The 21,895-nt window shown below is 42.1% G+C and overlaps 1 protein-coding gene across 1 annotated transcript in view; it reads left to right on the top strand.

Moving 5' to 3' along the window:
- Positions 1 to 20,177, top strand: part of LOC111967535 (complexin-1-like) — a 35,214-nt gene extending 15,037 nt beyond the window's left edge. The window contains exons 3-4 of the mRNA XM_023992626.2: positions 16,803 to 16,981; positions 19,679 to 20,177. Of these exons, the coding sequence (XP_023848394.1) occupies positions 16,803 to 16,981; positions 19,679 to 19,876 (377 nt within the window). The 3' untranslated portion in view covers positions 19,877 to 20,177. The remainder of the gene's footprint in view (positions 1 to 16,802; positions 16,982 to 19,678) is intronic.
- The last annotated feature ends 1,718 nt before the right edge of the window (positions 20,178 to 21,895 follow it).

Genomic DNA, 21,895 nt, shown 5'->3' on the forward strand with positions numbered 1-21,895 from the left:
AAGGCCTTTGTGGTTTTTGGATAAGATAAGGTATTGATGAATTTGGGTTAGGGTTCTGGTCTTCTGGATGTGCAGCCTGCAGCCCCTATGCACAGACTGAAAGATGAAAAGACAAARCAGGACTAACTTTATTGGCTACAGTTTATGCCTTTTATACTCTGAAAGTGGTCGAGCAATGGCCAGAGGAAAAATGATGTATCCCGGGTCAACATTATGGTGTAGCAGTGAACTCATGATTGCTAGCACATAAATGTAGAGCCAAGTCCAATTTCAATATAGATTTTCAATACTCKGACTATTACCATGACTACACAGACTAAGAAGCAATAGACGTGACCTATTTGAAGTGCTACACCACATAGATTCCATTTTCAAGAGCAGTAATTCTAGTTTGAAGGGATTCTCACTGAAGTCAAGGCGTGAAATATAGGGTCAGCTAGAATCCCAAGGTTCCATTGAGGTTATCCATTAACCACTAATGCAGACATAACAATGTAATGACTCCAAATAGGGCCCCAAATGAAGAATGTCTGTTCGAGAAAGATTAATGGCTCTCACAAAATGTCTGAAGCTATCTTGCTCACCCCTTAGCTCCTTCATTATTTTAACATTAGCGCCTGGTGTGTGAGTTTAGCACTATCTTACTACACACGCTACCTAGCTGAAAGCTGTTGGAAATGAATGATTAATTAACAGTAGAGTTGGCTCRAGGCGAGTGTGTCAAAATATCAACGTCAAGTACAACTATGAGCAGTTTTCAATCAAGCCAGCATTGGACGTCCCATTAATAAAATGTTGTGTAATTTGTCTTGTTTTTCCACTCAGTCCATCATACTGTTGAGGTAATGGCTTTCCTTAAACATCCAAGTCAGGGTCAATATATTTGTTCTCCAAATGATAAATGATGCAATTATAGTCACAGCAAAACAAGATGAATCCTTCAAAAGCAGCCATGAATTTCAAAATGAAAAATACAAAACAATACAGGACATTTTTTTGTTGTTGAAAAATGCTAAAACAACAGGAAAATGTACATGATTAAGTAGAGTCATTAGATGCAATGAGAATAACCCAAGATACATCATCAATAGAACAATACATATTTTATAAGAAGAGAACTATGACAAGCTAGCTACATTCTGGAGTTGTGTGGTTTATCTTGGTCAAGCTGGTTCCAGGTTCTCYATTGTGCTTCGTGCTCAAAGACATTAATGAACAGAAGTGAAAGGCAGGTTTCGGGGTGAGAACAGGACTAATTTGGAAAACAGCGGTGATGGCACGCTAATCTTAAAGCTGCTAATTACTTAAGGCTTCAATTGTGTTGCAAACAGAGAGGATGTGACGCGAGGAAGGTTTATTCAGTGATGAGGGGACAAAAACTGCACATGGTGTGTTATGTGTTGAAGGAAGTGGAAAGAGATGAAACTATAGCCTTCTTAAGTCGAATAGAATCGTAGCACATCACTCAAATGCAGCAGATTCCAGATAACCCAATGACCCAATAACATTTGCATCCTTAATCATGGATTGAACCAGTGCATTTCTAGCAGAGGGTAAAAGAAACAACATGAATGTACAGTCCTGTAGGCTAATAGATTAACTCATCCGTGATTTGTCTGGGTACACAGCACCAGACGGTTGGTGGAGGAGTCTTGTCTCTACAGCCTGGGGTCAGATAGCCCTTCTGGTGTTCATCTTGGCATTTTATCACCAGAGAGCTGAGCGTCTAAGAAGCTTTGACACCAGATAAAACCCCCAACATTTCAGTTCACACTCCTCTCCTTTAGACCTGGCACAAAAAACCCTCCAAGGGTCAACACGAACTGCTATTCCCTCCAAAAGGATAAAAGGCTAATTTTCAGAGCAAGCAACTCCTTTCAGATACATTACAGTAATGATTCATATAATGGACCGGGGCAATGTTGGGCTATGAATTCTCAGGATGGCGGGTGGCGCGTCTCTACTGTATCATGACTCACCGAGTCACAGATGCCGCTGCCACCGCCGCCTTCGAGGARGCACGATGAGGCTATCAAACTCATCCGAATTCCTGAGTGATCGCTGGCACGAACATGCACGGTCTTGAAGAGCAGAGGGAAGCGGTAGGGAGTTGACCGGGGTGGTGAGTCTTGATGATGAGTACACTGCGTGTGAGTGACTGCAACACCTGATGCTCACTCTAGCCCTGAGGCCAGTCCTCGAGGGGGACTGAGCAATCCCTTCTAATGGTCTACAAGGGGACAAGGAGAGATTTGTCATCTTTTCTAGTATTGTCCTATCCTCCCACTTTCTCATGTTGAGGATTTCTGAGAGTACATTTAGGGAACACTTTATTTTAAGGGTCCATAATAAACCATTTGAAAGGCATTTACAGTGCCTTCGAAAAGTATTCAGACCCCTTGACTTTTTGCACATTTTGTTAGGTTACAGCCTTATTCTAAAATGTATTAAATAGTTTTTCCCCCTCATCAATCTACACACAATACCCCATAATGACAAGGCAAAAACTGTTTATTTTTCATTTTTTTGCTAATTTATTAAAAATAGAAAACAGAAATATCACATTTACATAAGTATTCAGACCCTTTACTCAGTACTTTGTTGAAGAACCTTTGGTTACAATTACAGCCTCGAGTATTTTTGGATATGACACTACAAGCATAGCACACCTGTATTTTGGGAGTTTCTCCCATTCTTCTCTGCAGATCCTCTCAARCTCTGTCAGGTTGGATGGGGAGCGTTGCTGTACAGATATTTTCAGGTCTCTCCAGAGATGTTCGATTGGGTTCAAGTCCGAGCTCTGGCTGAGCCACTCAAGGACATTCAGAGACTTGTCCAGAAGCCACTCCGGTGTTGTCTTGGCTGTGTGCTCATTGTCGTTGTCCTGTTGCGAGGTGAACCTTCAGCCCAGTCTGAGGTCCTGAGCGCTCTGGAGCTGGTTTTCATCAAGGATCTCTCTGTACTTTGCTCCATTCATCCTTTCCTCCGTCCTGACTAGTCTTCCTGCCGCTGAAAAACCTCCCTACAGCATGATGCTGCCACCACCATGCTTCACTGTATGAAGTCTTTAGGTGCCTTTTGGCAAACTCCAAGTGGGCTGTCATGTGACTTTTACTGAGGAGTGGCTTCTGTCTGGCCACTCTACCATAAAGGCCTGATTGGTGAAGTGCTGCAGAGATTGTTGTCCTTCTGGACAGTTCTCCCATCTCCACAGAAGAACACTTTAAAAAAAAGAAATTGTTGCAAAAATGTCAAAAAATCTGTTTTCACTTTATCATTATGGGGTATTGTATGTAGATTGCTGAGGATTTATTTTATTTAATCCATTTTAAAATAAGGCTGTTACGTAACAAAATGTGGAAAAAGTCAAGGGGTCTGAATATTTCCCGAAGGCACTGTATAAGGCATTTAAAAACCGTTTGCTCACCATTTCTTATTCATTACTCCCACATTTGTAAATGTTAGTAAGCTAGTTATTCACACATGTATATATAGTTCCCTTAAAATCCTGTGTTGTGTGCTTGTTCTTTTACCAGGTACTGCTGGAATGTCTACCAATGGSATGCCCATCTTTTTCTGAGAAATTACACTGGTCACTCATTTATGAAGTGAAAATTGCACTCACTTTAGATTAGGAACTGCAAAAATKATTTACTAATGATTAGTACATGGTTTATTAATATGGGAGTAATGATTAATAATGGTGAACACAATTATAACTCCCTTATAGAAACCCGTGTTACCCAAATTTGGTTTCAAATACAGAGGACTTTGTTTTTATTATCATTACCAGAACAAGGTGAGGTATGCACTACTGGTCAAAAGTTTTAGAACACTTACTCATTCCAGGGTTTTTCTTTATTTTTACTATTGGTAGAATAATATGGAATCATATAGTAACCAAAAAAGTGTTATATTTGAGATTTTTTAAATAGCCACCGTTTGCCTTGATGACAGCTTTGCACACCCTTGGCATTCTCTCAACCAGCTTCATGAGGTAGTCACCTGGAATGCATTTCAATTAACAGGTGTGCCTTCTATAAAGTTAATTTGTGGAATTTCTTTCCTTCTTAATGCGTTTGAGCCAATCAGTTGTGTTCTGACAAGGTAGGGGTGGTATACAGAAGATAGCCTTATTTGGTAAAAGACCAAGTCCAAATTATGGCAAGAACAGCTCAAATAAGCAAATGACAGTCCATCATTATTTTAAGACATGAAGGTCAGTCAATATGGAACATTTCAAGAATGCAAAAACATCCAGCGCTATGATGAAACTGGCTCTCATGAGGATCGCCACAGGAATGGAAGACCCAGAGTTACCTCTGCTGCAGAGGATAAGTTCATTAGAGTTACCAGCCTCAGAAATTGCAGCCCAAATAAATTCATGAATTAATAAATTATTCATTTTGAGACACATCTCAAAATCAACTGTTCACGGGAGACTGTGTGAATCAGGCCTTCRTCGTCAAATTGCWGCAARGAAACCACTAKTAAAAGACACCAATAAKAAGAAGAGACTTGCTAGGGCCAAGAAACACGAGCAATGGACATTAGACCGGTGGAAATTTGTCCTTTGGTCTGGAGTCCAAATTGGAGATTTTTGGTTCCAACCACCGTGTCTTTGTSAGACSCGGTGTGGGTGAACGGATGATCTCCGCATGTGTATTACCCACCGTAAAGCATGGAGGAGGAGGTGTTATGGTGTGAGGGTGGTTTGTTGGTGACACTGTCTGTGATTYATTTAGAATTCAAGGCACAYTTAACCAGCATGGCTACCGCAGCATTCTGCAGCGAAACGCAATCCCATCTGGTTTGGGCTTAGTGGGACTATCATTTGTTTTTCAACAGGACAATGACCCAACAGACCTCTGGGCTGTGTAAGRGCTATTTTAGAAAGAATTAGAGTGATGGAGTGCTGCATCAGATGACCTGGCCTCCACAATCACCCAACGCCAACCAAATTGAGATGGTTTGGGTTGAGTCGGACCGCAGAGTGAAGGAAAAGCAGCCCATATGTGGGAACTCCTTCAAGACTGTTGGAAAAGCATTCCAGGTGAAGCTGGTTGAGAGAATGCCAAGAGTGTGCAAACCTGTCATCAAGGCAAAGGGTGACTATTTGGTTACTTCATGTTTCCATATGTGTTATTTCATAGTTTTGATGTCTTCACTATTTTTCTATAATGTAGAAAATAGCAAAAATAAAGGAAAACCCTTGAATGAGTATGTGTTCTATAACTTTTGACCAGTACAAAACAGGAACAGAAACCGAAGCTGAAATTTTGTGTTCCTTAATGCCGATAAATAATGGATGCAACCATGATAGAAAAATTAGTAACCTGCATCAGTGCCCTCTTCTCTGAAGAAAGTTTTCCACTACTGTAAATCCTCTCTCGTTCACTTTTCATTTTAGTGCATGTTATGTCGGGGAGAGTTACCATGCATTCTGGTGCAAACTAGGACTTCAAATGAATGCCTTGAGTGCCCATCTGAATGGCAGCCATTCATTTGGCATGGATTAACTCTCTGTAATATGCTGTATAACCACTAGCATTCTTCATCATGGTCCATGTTCTGACTAGTTTCCCACACTCTAATCTAACTACAAGCTTCAATAATAGAACCATCTCTTTGTACTGTGGCTATTTATACCTGTAACATTCAAACTGCCCCAGCCTTGACTGTCTCCCATAAGAAACCATTAATAGCCTGGCTTGGGGAGCTGAAATAATTAATTTTTTCTTAATTTAACCTTTATTTAACTAGGCAAGTCAGTTAAGAACAAATTCTTATTTACAATGACGGCCTACACTGGCCAAACCCAGAYGACGCTGGGCCAATTGTGCGCCGCCTTATGGGACTCCCAATCACGGTGACACTGTGGGACTCCCATTTGTGGGACTCCCAATTGTGATACAGCYTGGATTCGAACAAGGGTGTTTGTCGTGATGCCTCTAGCACTGAGATGCAGTACCTTAGACCGCTGCGCCACTCGGGAGCCAATTACGGAGATTGACATGCTGATTGATGATTCTTATGCTGCACCTGGTGTTAGTCGGAAGGCAAAGGTCACTCTGCTTCCTCTCTCCAGTCTCCTCCTCGGCCAATCCCCTTTACCAGCTCGTGCTTGATATTTAGAGCACGAGGTCCTCCCAGTTACGGAAAACTGTTACAGAAGCCGACGATGACCTCAATTCTCAGCTCACTTGCTCKCTTCCAGCGAGACACATAATAAAACTCTGAACTCAGAGCAGCAGTCTGTCTGGTCACTGCTGTGCATGCATAGGAAATGCCTGATGGCACTCAAACATCAGCCCTTGTTTTAAAGTATGGCAGAGCACAGGTTATACTGACACTGACTTAAGATAAATGCATGATGTTTGGTATTCATAATTGTCTGTATTTTTATCAGGCCCTTTGGGAAACTAGGATCCTCCAGAGTTTCACCTGTCTGGTGAATAACACTTGTCATCAGGCATTTTTATCAGGCGTTAAATATTTCACATGACATTTAATGTAGAGCGGCTGAAATCAGCAGCATGTGACAAAGTTTTCAATAATTCAATGGGCCATCAACCCTTGKGAGAGAGGAGATGTTTTATAAGACAGTGTTTCATCATTCCAACAGGGTTTGTTGGCTTTGCAGGAGAAAATGAGGAGAACAGGAAGGACGGTAATTATTTTTAAGGGCTAAGCGAAATTAATCAATTCGGTTCTATTACCAACTGTCATTGTGCTTTCAGAATACATGAACTTGTCACAAACGTTACCTCTTGAAATGTWCCATCATCCATGAAATGAATCGCAAATGGCTCTATGGGTTTGATCTCCATAACAATCAGACGCTGCTCGATGAATGTCCTCGAAAAGGCATTTCCCTTTTCAAGTCATTATTTGTCATTTGCGTCAGCAAGCATTAGTGGTTAAGAAAAAGCATACAGGAAGACACAGGAGGTGAATTTAGGGTCAGTTTTATCAGTATACCCAAGTGGACATTAAACATAGCCGATGTGTTCTATATGACTGACCGTAAATGTAAAGGACGTCACGCTGCTTGCGTAGCGACTACCGCTTCCTTTCAATTCGGGCCGATATCTGGTGCAAACTCTGGACTTCTGCCTTGCTAGTGCACATGACTGCCCATCTGAWGCATCTTACTGGTTGGCGCCACGCGAAAAGCTTGCTATTTACTAGTGCAAGCGTGACACTTCAGGCTGAAGAGTTAGTTTCACACATCCCCATGTGCTACATAAACACCCAAGAGCCTAAGAAAAGAGCACATAAAATGAAGAAAACCAATATAATCAAACTGTGTGGATTCTAGTGGCACATGCTCCGAATGCATAGATGCAACAACCTTCTGAGTTCAGTGCTCACRCACAGGCGACATGCTGTGAAAGGGATTGGCATGAATTGGATTTTCATATATCTCACGCATAGCCAAAGCTATGCAAATTCAGCCCATGGCTGACGGTGAGGTTAAAGTGATCTCATGTTTGAATAATGGTGTTAGTTATCTTAGAAATCAGAGTGTTTCTCAGGAGTCGCGTAGAGGACGAGGAGACGTGATTATGCACAGAAGGGAGCTTTGGATTCCCTGGACTAATTCACGGAACGAGTCTTCCAAAGTCACGGAAGCACAAGGATAACATAAGAGGCCAGGGTTGAATCATACCATCTGACATTAGCATGAAGCCAGGAAGTGAGACGGGAGCTGAAGGCAAAGCCACTAGGAAGGGACTGGGGAAAGGGGGAAGTGACTGGAGCCTTAAGAGTTACGATTAAATGTGCATGAATTAGAGTGAAAATACTGTAAATACCAAAGTCTTAGAGAGCCATCCTAATGAAGCAGAGAACTTAGGGTAAGGCCCAAGGTGATGGCAGCTTTGGAGGCCAGACCTCATTTTCAAATGTGTAATATACTCACGATAATACAGTCATTTATCACAGGTTTTCATCCAAAGTGATTTWCAGTAAACACATATTCAAAAGACGTATGTTGCTTATGCAGGAATCAAACACACAACCCTGGTCGTGTTGTAAGCAACATGATCCAACAAACAGAGATATTTAAAAGCACATCTTTACATTTCCTTACAAGGTACATGTGCTTTACATATTGCGTGGGTAATGGGTTTGAGATTCAGATGTTTTACAGRGTAATACTATTTGTTGTCTTGGTCACCGAGATGCTTGTAGGCCTACATTGGTCTCGCATCTCCACCTTTAGACACAGTAGCTTCTCATTAAGTGAAATTCAACCTAACGTGAAATAGAGACCCAAATAGATATCAATTACCTCACTCACAGTTTCCTTATGTTATAAAATGTGACCCCCTTTCCTGCAGTCAAATGACCAAATCGCCCTCTAGTGACCTCATGGGTGGAATGTCATTCATATTTTTCATAATTTCATAATTAATAAATAAATAAATAAACACAGAAAATCCGATGTTTATATGTGAAATGATTTTGTTATATTTCAGTCTTCTGCGATGCAAACTCAAACTCAAAATTGAATACGTTTCAACTCTATATCTCACATGGTTCTTCTTTTTAAGCACATAACCATGTGTGTGAGGTGTATACTTTTGTTTCAAAGTAGATTTGTTTAAGACTACCAAGAAGGAATTCTTTGATTTGACCTCTTACCTGACACCATTGTGGATTTACGGTTGGATTGTGGATTGCAGTGATATGTACCTACTGTATATCTTGCTCACATTTCAGCTTCACATGTGAATTCCTTTCAAACAGAGAAGAATGGTTTTAACGAAGAGCCGGAACCATCCACCTAAGTAGTTTAGCGATGGCTTTGAAAATATTGAGAGAGGAAAGCTACCTCAGAGGATATTGCAATTGTAGCTTGCATCAGTCAGGAATTATGGTTGTACAAATAGATTTAATGCAGAGCTGAGCTGGACCGGGAGCAACATCCCTGTCTCCACTCACATAGAAAAAKAACATTACAAGAAAATGCAAGGGAGGGCTACAGACCTCAGCTCTGGGTTGCCAAGTATAAAGAATAACAACTCAAATAGGTATAATAGAAACCTATTCTGAGTATGAAACACAAAACCTTCATGCCAGTTAATCAAAGTTATGCGATAATTAAGAGGATGACACGAATGTACATGTAGAGTTGGTAATCACATAACATGTAGAGTTGTGAAATGTGTTTCACAGGTGCCTATTGGGAGGTGTCTATTTGTGAGGTGTGAGGTAATAGCATATGTGCTGGTGAGGTGCAAGTTCTGCCAATGAGTGTTATGAGGTTATAGTCCTAGACGCAGCGGTGAATCTATATGTCTATGTATATCTTTAAAAGGCATTTTCTATCACCCTATTTTATCTTGTAATTTTGTTTGTATGGATTTGATTACCTGTCATTTTAATTTGAAAGCCTATTTCCTGTTGCCTTACATTCCAATCTAATCATGTTTCAGATGCAATTATATGGACGTTTTGAGAAGTATGAGTTGTGTAAAATATTACTGTGGAGACATCAACCTAATTGCTTTTAACAATCACACCTGGCAAAACAAGGTAATAGGACCATACAACAACACTTGGCCAAGCAATTTATAATTAGGTCCTAAATCATTTGTAAGTTAGCTGCATGACCCTCGGAATCAGCTAATGCATAAATTGTTGGGTGTGGGCGTACATAACTAGCTACACCCAGATGAACCCATCTGAATAGGTGTTCTAATTGACATCTTGATTCCGATGGGGGAAAATGGAGTTGCACACAATATGCTAATTAGTGAGCTTGATCCAATRACAGTTACCCTTATTTTACCTCCTCCATTGTAGAGGGACCAGTCCTCAAAACAGCGTTGGCAACTTATTCAGAACTTTTCTATTCATTCTTCTACATAAGTTCAGGTTGAGATAGTTTTCAAAAAGACAGAGGCACGCGGAGGATGCTGAGAGTGGTGACGAACAGCTCAGTATCAAAAGCACAGGAATGAGCTGAGGTGGCAGAGCCTATGGAATTAAAGGTGCAAAAAGTAGCGGCACAACAATTCAACCTTGGGGGATGCCGTTTTGCTGGGGTGCAAGGGCTAGGATTAATACCATTTGCTAGATTCAGCCCAGATATGGCGAATGGCAGTTAAGTGCTGTGTTGCTTTCTCTGGGTCAGGAGGAGCACATAGAGTAGTCCTGAGTAGTCAACAACAACATACAGCTGGGCCCTTTAACAACCCTGGTGCAATGGACTAATGAGCTAGATTTCTCATTAGAATAAATGCACAGGAGAAAACTATGTTAATACACACTGGTAATAGATAGTAATACATTTTGTTACTGTACACTCCGCTCTGCACTATACTGCTGTTCTCCATAGAGGGCTACTTTGTGCCCCGTTTGAGTTTAGAAACCTTTTGGCTAAAGGGTACAGTCGTGCCCTTCAGCTGCACAGTTCCAGTCTGTCACACTGTGTCTCATTCAGCTTGGCCGAACCATCTCATCTTTCTGCATCTCCTAAGAACTGAAGGGTCTTGTTAAGCAGAAAGCTTGTAAAAGTCACAGCCTTTAGCGTTTCCCCGGCATTTACTCAGCATGGCAGGGGTTTTTATCTCATATCCTGTGAAGTGGGTCCTCGGTATCCTCAGTGTCAGTGGGTTGGTGTTCTCCGCTTCGCTGCCGTCCGTGACTTTTTACCCAGTGACACGAGCGTAATCACTTATGAAGGTCTGCAATGGCCTTCTATGATCTCTGGCAGACAACCAAGTGAACCACCCTAGGCTGCCCATGGTTGTTACAGCACGCTCCACTAAAGACAGTGCTTATCTGAGGAAGCAGAGAAAATCAATCAGCTCTAAACTCTATTTAAAGGCAGATAGTGATACGCCTACTCCTCCTATGATTGTGGCAAAAAGAGAACACAGCTGTTCAAATGACATCGTGCAGACATCATCATTGTGAAGCTTATGATTCTGACTCTGTGCTCCCTTGACAATACTACATATAGTCCCTTATAGTGGGTGATTTCCTCCTTAATGCAAATGTAGATCTTGGTTGTGGTAAACAATGGGCCGTGGTTGACCTGCGTCTTCTGTAGATAAATGGGGCGCCGGGTTGTTGGTGCGAACCGCATGGTGATACACGCGTTGGGTCTTGCTAGCTCATTTCCATGCTGAGAGTCTGTGGCGGAGAATGGGTGATACAACACAGCAATGATGAACCTTCTGTCTTCGTTCTCCATCTTCCCCGGGAGATTTACCTTAGATATGGTGGCTGTGGGTCCACTGTACCTCCCCCCTTCCTATTCCAACCCATCCCGCTCGCCAACACATAAAAACCCCAAGTCTCATTACCGACCTGTCTGCAGGCCAGATCCCTCAGCCGTTGGGGCCCTTTTATATGGTCGTTTTTCCCACTTTCACCCACCACCGATAGATATATAATTCCAGAAAAGACCATCAGTTATACCTTGCACGCTGTTATGGTTTTGGGAGCTGCATCACGGGTGGGAAATGGGGGATGTGTTGGGAGGCTGGCTGGGGAGGAGCAATAGATTGCTTTAGAAAATCTAAAATGGAAAATTGATCTACCTCTCTCAGTGGTCGGTGTGTTTTATTTATTTATTTAACCAACCAAGCTATTTCTTGGCAACAAACTGGTGTGTGCTTTACGTTGGTGTCTGCTATGTGTCTAGCTCTACAAAGGCAGTTGCTCTTACAATATCCCACCACTTGACCCTGCTTCAGAGGTAGTTTTGAAGGAACCGCACAGTATTACTCCACCCAAAATATGATGTTCTGTTGAAGAGCCTTACTGTCACAATGTAACAATGTAACTATGAACCACATTCTGGAAGTAGCAAGACTCTCTGCATGATTCCTATTTTTCTGATGCATTGCAAAATCACCTAGCACCACCTATGAACATTTTGAATGTGCGTATCACCTTTTTTTGTCTTGACTCCACACCCCATCCCACCATGCTACTGTCCTATCACAATTAAAAGAGGCTCAATCTTTCAGAGCCAATTCAAGGTGGTGTCTGTCCTGGGAGTAGAAGTTAACGATGCAGGGGAGGGCTGGCCTGTAGCCCTGGGACAGGTGTGATGGATGACAGATGGAGGAGAAGGAACACAGTCCTCGAGCTGGTGCCTCTGCTCCCCGCTAACGCCACGTGTTTGGGTTCCGTAGGGGCTACTTTCGCCCCCCCCCCCCCCCCCCCCCCCCCCACACACACACACACAGAGAGAGAGTCACACACATACTGTCAACAGTAGTACATTTTGTTCTCTGCCGGTAACACCCACACGGAGCCACCTCCAAACACCCAACACACACACAAGACAAACACCTACTGTGAACAACACACACACACACACACACACACACACACACACACACACACACACACACACACACACACACACACACACACACACACACACACACACACACACACACACACACACACACACATACACACACACACATACACAGGCACACACACACACGCACACACACATAGAGAGTCACACACATACTGTCAACAGTGGTACATTTTGTTCTCTGCCGGTAATACCTACACAGAGCCACCTCCAAACACCCCCCCACACACAAGGACAAAACACCTACTGTGTACACACACACACACCCGCGCGCGCGCACACACACTCACACACACGCATACACACACACACACACACACGCACATACACAGGCACACACACATACACACATAGAGTCACACACATACTGTCAACAGTGGTACATTTTGTTCTCTGCCGGTAACACCCACACGGAGCCACCTCCAAAACCCCCCCACACACACAAGGACAAAACACCTACTGTGTACACACACACACACCCGCGCGCGCGCACACACACTCAACACACGCATACACACACACACACACACACGCACATACACAGGCACACACACTACACACACATAGAGTCACACACATACTGTCAACAGTGGTACATTTTGTTCTCTGCCGGTAACACCCACACGGAGCCACCTCCAAACACCCCCCCACACACACACAAGGACAAGACACCTACTGTGTACACACACGCACGCACGCACGCACGCACACACGCACGCACGCACGCACGCACGCACGCACGCACGCACGCACACACACAGGCACACACACCCTCTTCCTCTCACTCTCTCACTCTCCACCAAGTCCACTGCATGCCTATACGTAACATGGCACATTTTAAGCCAACATGTGACCTTGTCCTTCCTCAACTTCAAATTCTCTTGATCCCTTTCAATTTCAACTCTTTGTGCTACGATGCACACTCACCCTCTTCTCCTCTGACATTGGCCCTCGGGCCTAAACTGAGCTGAGGAGACCCTTTCAAGCTCTGTTGAGTTAGCGCCTGTTAGCGCCTGTTAGCTAGCTTCTACACAGAGAATCCTTTCAGTGAATGCGCCCAAAAGGCCTCAGCAACCATACCATTTCCGTTAGCGATTAGGCTGCACAGCTGGTAGGGGATGTCACCACTAAGACTAAAGGGATGGTGGCTGTCTCATGCTGCTCCGCTGCAACTTTGTCACAAACAGATGAGCTATTTAGACTTGGGTGCGGAGATTAAGCGTACGGTGTGATGGGAACAGAGCATGCAGCATTGCTAGGAGAAAATGTAGTTAATTAAATACAGATGATGATAACACAGGATTTCACAAAGGAGAAGTGCTCACGTGCAGATCATCAATAATATAGAGGCAAGCAGGGCTGAGAAATCATGTTTTGTCGCAGACCAGGGTTTCCATGTAATTTTTCTGGTTTATTACCACAGCCATGGGCCAGGAAAGGGCCATCATGTGTGAAATAAATTCGAACTACAGCGTTGCACACACAGATATGAGAATACCATGACAAAATAATGTATTTAGAGTGAAATTTGACTGAGAACTTGTTGCTGTGTGAAACATTGGCATGCGTATTTGAGGCAGACAGGCCTCAAACAGTCAGTAGATAATACTGTGTGCGAGTTGGAAACATCTCCCCAGGCTACTGGCAACCACGGAGAGAGTTCACTCAAATGATTGGTTCCACACACACTAGAGGGAAATTACTGACAGCGGCTCCTACTGTACCTTGTAGAGACGTTCAAGAAATGGTTTAGACTTTTGCTTATTCTGACCTTGAGTGAAAATATTAGTTAGTGTAAAATAATTTGTTCCCTTAATGCTTTTTTTTTGTCCTTTGTAGAATCATCTTTGTAGAAGTCACTGCAATGAGTCTGCTCTTCAGCAGAGCTTATCACGGCCTTGCCTGTCACTAGTTCTCCCAAAGTAACCATTTTGTACAGCTGCAAATTAATAACATTATAAGGGTTTTGTAGAAAGGTACATTAAATAGTTGTATTGTCTTTTTCAGCTTTGTATTCAGCTAGCTTCCACATGGCCTACATTTAAAGACACAATATCTCACATGATGATGTGCAAGTAGAGATACYGATGCTCTAACTTTAAGCATCAGCTGTCTGAGCATCTTACCGATCACTGTACCTGTACACAGCCAATCGGTAAATAGCACACCCGACCACCTCATTCCCATATTTTTACCCTCCCTCTTGCTCTTTTGCACCCCAGTATCTCTACTTGCACATCATCATCTGCACTTCTATCACTCCAGTGTTAATGCTAAATTGTAATTATTTTCGGCTCTAGGGCCTATTTATTGCCTTTACCTCCCTACTCTTCTACATTTGCACACACTGTACATAGATTTTTCTATTTTTCCTTTATTTTGTGTTATTGACTGTACGTTTGTTTATGTGTAACTCTGTTGTTTTTGTCGCACTGCTTTGCTTTATCTTGGCCAGGTCGCGGTTGTAAATGAGARCTTGTTCTCAACTGGCCTACCTGGTTAAATAAAGGTGAAATAAAAAATAAATAAAATAAAAAATATAACATCACATCCCACTCATACTACAATATAGTAATATAGTGGAAGATAGACCATCATTGTAACTGGAAGTGTCTCAAGATTACAATATTATAGGTGGGGGAGGGGGATTGTGCAATTTTAAACAGATTACAAATCTACTGTACCTTGTCTCCAATACTAAGGAGTGAAACTTCATTCCATTCCCCCCTATTTCACCCCTGTGTGTTACGTATCGTAAACATTGGTGTTCAATGGCGCATTATAAGACATCCACTGTTAAGACTGTTGCTTTGTGAGATGTCAACATATCCTAGCCCTAGCCGTTTGTTTGCTATGCTAACTCGCTAATGTAACACCAAACAGAAATGCGTTTATTAATTAGAGGTCCTCTTGTCAGGACGAGGTATTGTAGCTTTGCCTAACTCCCACTTGCCAGTATCAGAATGCAAAGTGGAGAGTAGCCAGCGACCCCCAAGGTCATGGCGGGCAATCGCTCATCAATTTCGGGTGGAGACCAGATGGCCGTGTGTTTGGCTTCCTCCTCTGGAGAGCTGGATGCAGCCTGGCTTGTTGGAACTTTGCACAGATTGGATCAAGACAGAGGGGCAAATGCTGAAAGAGTAAGCCTTTTGGACGGGGAAAGGCTCGTAAAGGATGGGCTGTGGTGGAGCCATCTCCACCGCATCTTTATCCGCCATCCGGTTGGCCCAGTCCTCATTAAAATCCATTTCCAGTTAGTCGGGCCTGAGAGGTGTGGTGTGTCAGGGAGTCTGAGTATCCATGGGCAGCTGGGAGAGAGAGAGAGCACTGGCATGCCTCCAGCTGTTGGGGGAGAGGAGGTGAAGCTTCCGGACTGAATACACAATGTCTCATTCATCGACATGCTCTGTGTCAGACCTCATTGTGAGGGGAATGCATATTGGAGCAGCCCTCAGCAGTCTGACTCTATACAGGGCTTAATCTCTCTCTAAATGTAGGATGGGGGCTTTTACAAGTTTAAAAGTTATGTAGACATTCTATAATCTATTATTCATGGGAGTGTTTAGCTGAAGTATGATGTCTTGATTTTAGATAAATACACAAGCATCCTTCTCAGAGACATTAAAAAGGGACAAAAGTAGATTTCGTTTCGCAGGCTAAGCACACTGCTTGATTATGATGTGTACTTTTTTTTTTTTAATTGGGAAAACTTGTGCACGGCCCAGATGTGATCTATATGACTTTGCCTGCCACCACTAACGAATACTTCAGCCAAATCTCTGCATAGAGTAAACCACTAGATGTTAATGAACTCCCCTCCTCTCCATTTATAATAACCATCTGCCCATGTCTCATCATTTCTGAACGAGTTATTGTCATCACATTCTCTTGTCCTCCCCAACATGTCGACATATGAAAATGTCCATCTGCTTGGTCAATGCAGAGCTTGTATAAGCAATTMATCTCTGAGGGAAGGCCTATTCAATTGGTTCTTGGCAACTCTGTCCAGCCTCTTTTCACTGAATAAAAGTGAGCCAATGAATCACCCAAGAGCTATTTCTCCGTAATAACATTCAGTTGTCTATCATATCTAAGAAGCCATGCCAGGGGTCGAGATCAATGGGAGAATGTTTTTTCTATTACTGTATCTTCGTATAATCAGCCACCTCCAAATCCTACCACAGAACTCCAAACCATAAAAAAATCCCTTTGCTCTCAGGTCTTGACCCACTGTCCAGTTGGAACATTTGTGCGTGGCTCAGCCTCTGACAGAGATAGTCATGGCMAAAGAAACCAACACAAAGCCCATCAAAAGGAAGAGGAGATTATTTTTTATTGGGTTCACGTTCAGGCTGGTCACTTCTTGTTTCCTCTGTTGTTCAGTACTGTGGGTTCCCTCATAACAGACTCATGACTGACATTTCTTCCCCCCTTTCATTCACCTCTAAAGGAGCCACCAAAGACATGGGGAAAATGTTGGGTGGGGAAGAGGCTGAGAAGGACCCTGATGCGGAGAAAAAGGAGGAGGAAAGACAAGAGGCACTTCGRCAACAGGAGGAGGAGAGGAAGGCAAAATATGCAAAAATGGAATCGGAGAGAGAAAACGTCCGACAGGGCATCAGGGATAAGGTAAAAATGTCATCATGTTGAACGATGAATCTTATGCAAATAGCTTCAACCCCGTTGCACGGTTCATACTCACATGTGATTGCCTCCCGATGCAAAACTCGTGCATGCATTATCATAATGTAAAGCCRCTGTGTGTGTTTATGTGTGTGTCTGACTGTCTGTCTGTCTGTGCATAACCAAACAAYGCACTATGCTTGTCAAATTCCTATTTGATCATTACTTCTCGCTGTCATCCAATGTTGAGAATATGGCAGCTTGGTTCAGTAGTGGTGTCTTTTGAACCAGGTAGGAGAAGCTTGACTTGATATAACCTCAAAGAAACTTACTTTAGTGTTGGAAAATCCTGAGGGCCCTCGTTTTGGTCCAGCAGAAAAAGACAGAAATTACAGTGCAGCTTCAGCAAACGTTGGAAACCGAAGACTGTGGAAGACTTTTTTGTGTGACCCTGAATAAGAGAGAGCAGGAATAAGAGTCCAACACAAGGGAGCTAAAGCAGTGAAATGGCATCGGGCTTTAAAACCAGAATGTTAACAGACTTTGTTTTCTGAGAAATGTACCTTAACTTCCAACATAAAAGATGTGATCAGTCTTTAAACCAGACTTAAAGGTTTCCTCGATGTATGGAATCTGTAAATATTACTAAGCATGGAGTAATGCGTGGATCATCACCCGCTGTGAGATAACCAACTTCCTATTTGATGCCGATCAATTGCTATGCAAAGAGATCCATGTTATGCAAAGAGAGAGGGCTAAAGACGCAGCGTCTTATTGGCGGCACTGGCACCCAGCGGGCCTCATTTACACCAGGATTAAGACTGCATCTCCATGTTCCGCTCCACAACGTGACTGAAATGCACCAACATCTCTGTTGATCTTCTCCAACATGCACAACCACTATTGGCATCAGCAAAAAGCTACGGCTCCTCCAGTAACTTCTGGCAAGCTAGCGCTGCCTCTATTGTGTATTGTGTAAAGCAGTGAGGAATTGAGTGAGCTTATTTCATTTGTCAAGCCTCAAAGATGAGAGAACGCTTTTTCTAGGAGGCCTAACATGAAAGAATCATGAAAACTGAGCTAATTCATATTGGCAGATAAAATATGATCAGTCTGATGAATTTTAATGAATGTCTTACACACTTTTGATTTGTGTAATCATGACAAAAGGAGGCAAAACATAATCATTAGCATTAGCAAAGCYAACACCTCGTTTGGTCGTCTTTCCTTCCAGTTCTCTGCTGCCAGGGACTGGAACAAATTGAAAAATCGCTGAAGCTGGAGACTTACATTGCCCTCACTAACTTTAAACATCAGCTATCTGAGCAGCTAACCGATCGCTGCAGCTGTACATAGTCCATCTGTAAATAGCCCACCCAATCTAACTACCTCATCCCCATATTGTTTATATTTACTTTGTTGCTCTTTTGAACACATCACTACTTACACACCATCATCTGCTCATCATCATCTGCTCATCTATCACTCCAGTGTTAATCTGCTAATTTRTAATTACTTTGCTACTATGGCCTATTTATTGCCWTACCTCCTCATGCCATTTGCACACACTGTATATAGACGTTCTTTTTTTCTATKRTGTTATTGACTGTACGCTTGTTTATTCCATTTGTAACTCTGTGTTGTTGTTTCTGTTGCACTGCTTTGCTTTATCTTGRCCAGGTCGCAGTTGTAAATGAGAACTTGTTCTCAACTAGCTTACCTGGATAAATAAAGGTGAAATAAAAAATAYAWWWWTYWAAACAATTTCAGTACGCCTTAGACAGTACTGAGAGCACTCCCCGCCTTCCCCTTTCTTTGAGTCCCCGTTCACAAACCRTATCCTCTCTGTGGCTAAAAAAGACGAGATCCATCCTCCTTTAAGATATTTACTGKCTGAGAATCACATGAATTTATGCTTGGGAGAGTTGCAAAGGGCTCACAGGAGAGTCCCAACTCATCTTCCGCATCCGTGCCCTAGGATGTTCCATCAGTCAGGCAGTCTACATGTACTCCCCTCCTCAGCATCTGGCAGTAACTCACCAGGAGCTCTCCCAACCAGAGGTCTACTATAGAGGCCAAATCCTTGCTCGCTTAGTGGGAGGCTAAGAGAAAGCACTCCTGAGAAAGCACTCCTGTTTTGATCATACTGTGCACTATAATAGGCTCTCTTGTTGTATATCACGGTGATTGATTGGTTAATGGCTTGATTGGTTGATTGATTGTTATTTACTGTCCTGCAAGAGGAAATTATTTCCACTTTCCATAATGTGTTTTACACTGCTTGATCAAAGACAAGAGAATGTTGAGATATTTTCTAACAATAATGGGTACATACAACCATTAAGATATGTTGTCTATTATTCTTTATTCTTTCATTCTTTGAAAGGGGCAGGGCATAAGATCTTTGTATTACTATGCAAATTGTTGAAGGAGGCAAGGTTGAGTGCCAGACGTCTCAATGCCAAGTAGGTCTACATTATGTGTAATCCAGGGTAGGCTGAGTGGACTTTCCCTGTAATTCTCTATCATAAAATCTACTATTAATGTATTATTATGAGTAGTACGTTGTCACGGTGAGGTGCACAAAACTTTACTGAGACTGAAGAGAAACCGACATTTGATAGAAATCACTAAAGTGCATGTGTGAAGTGAAGTTGACATTTGTTGCCTAAAGTGGACGCCTTTGTTTGTTTGCTGTTCCAGTACGGCATCAAGAAGAAGGAGGAGAAGGAAGCCGAGGCCCAGGCTGCTTTGGATCAGGCAGCAGAGGGGAGTCTTACCCGCCCCAAGAAGGCCGTCCCAGCCGGCTGTGGTGATGAGGAGGAGGAAGAGGAAAGTATCATGGACACGGTCATGAAATTCCTCCCTGGTCCATTTATGGATATGTTCAATAAAAAGTAACAGTGTTGGCGGTATCAGATTGTTAACCTTCCAACATACATAACCAAGGCCACCACCMCAACCAACCGTTCTTCACCCATACATCCCCGTTTCTAAGAGCCCTGGATTGGATCAGCGCACCATAATATTTGTCCTTAACTTAAATGATCTGATCTATCCATGTGTTACATTGTCTTGTTTGGAAGGAAGACCACTGATTGGTGACACCATGACGTGATGTATGAACCTRTGTAACATCTGCATAGATCCAACACCTTAACTTAAAGACAAAATTTGATGCCAGGTTTTCAAGGTGTCCAGGCCTTAGAATGTGATCTGACAAACTATAATCCACCATTTTTGTTTGTAAATAATAGCCTCTGGATTAAAATGAATATATGTGAGTACCAGAAAATATATAAAGAGTATAAGCCATAATTTAAACATTTAAGACATTCTCCAAATCAGATAAACATTTGATTAGATTTAGCTGTTTTGTTCTTGATGAAATTGATACATCCATGTCGTTTTTATTGGTTCTTCATTGATCATTTTAATACTGTTCTCTGTCCCAAAACATTCATCGGTTTTAATGTTGAAAATTATACTGGTAATTGTAACAATGTTGTAAACCATAAAGAAAATGGATCATTCATTCAGCAACAAATGTTTTTCAAGCATGCCGTTGATAGATTTTGTGGAGTACAGTACATTTACAAATTCCATTACATTTGGTATGTATAAGTGAAATACATTCATATTTAAGGCAATAACTCTGGTTTTCAATTTTGTTTCGATGACACTACTATGTACAGTAGGCTGTACATAGACATCCTAACTGTTCTTCCTTGAGGTGATAGATGTCCTCGATAAAAATGCTCAACAAAAAAACAATGATACACCTGTGCTAAAAATATAAACCCATAGTTGTCGCGAACTCGATCTGCTTGGCTCATAAACAGTAGGACTTGTGAGAATCAAATCCAGAAAATACAATTGGACGTAGAGGGCTATATGTTAACTATTCTAATTTCCATATCTGTAAATAGATTTACTAGATGTACTTATAGTTTTGTCAACCACAACTATGTTGTGAACACACTTTATGTGAACAGACAGTGACAATGGTGCAATATATTGTTCGAAATGAAGTTGTCCTGTGTCCGTTGGTTAACTAAAGGGAGTGCAATCCCGAATCAGCAAAAACAGACAATMTTCATTGTTATGTGTTGAGCTTAATACATGTTGTGTGTTTGTGTATAGACACAATGTTGTCTGACTAGTAACGGCGAAGCATATGACTTCAGTCCGAAGTGTTTCATTTTGCCAAGTAGGGAAAGAGGTGGAGGATTTGTTTCATGTAGGGTGTTTTATCGCATTGATCATTTCAACCAGTACGGGTCATTGTCTCTCAGTGGGATTTGGTTTGTGGTTCTTCCATACCATGAATTTGTGTTCTAAACTCTACAGAGATTGCAGGACAAGACCGTTTTTGCTAATAACTTGAGAGGCATGCACACACCATAGGAAACCGTTGTCCTCCGATAAGTTCTTCTATATGTTGTCAATTTTTTTCCCCAGAGGTCAATATGTACATTTCCCCAGACGTTTCTGTCATTCAGTTGTACCACAGAACTCCAAATGTTTAAAGTTCTTTCATCCCTTTCCTTCAATTTCTTAATTTAAAATGAATTAAGCTGTAGTGTACATTCCAAATATTTCAGACATTCCATATTCCATTCCATTCCTATGAAGCGCAGGCTTCATAGGGTCTTGGACAACAAATATGACAAATATGATTTTGTCATTAGTATGAAGAGAATGGCTTTGATGCTCTTCTGTAACTGTGGGGATTTATTTTCTTGTGTTGAGGTAGATACAACACATGACCAAGTAAATGTCAATAGCTATCTAGCCTGCCATGTACAGAAAAAAAGTCCAACATGTAATCAAAGAGAAAGACAAAATGCGCTATAGCAGCTAGCTAACTTATAGAGTGCTGGTTAACAGATAGATTGTTAAGCCTTTATTTTGGCAGTG

Source organism: Salvelinus sp. IW2-2015, linkage group LG8 (genome assembly GCF_002910315.2).
Source record: "Salvelinus sp. IW2-2015 linkage group LG8, ASM291031v2, whole genome shotgun sequence".
In the NCBI taxonomy this organism is placed as follows: Eukaryota; Metazoa; Chordata; class Actinopteri; order Salmoniformes; family Salmonidae; genus Salvelinus; species Salvelinus sp. IW2-2015.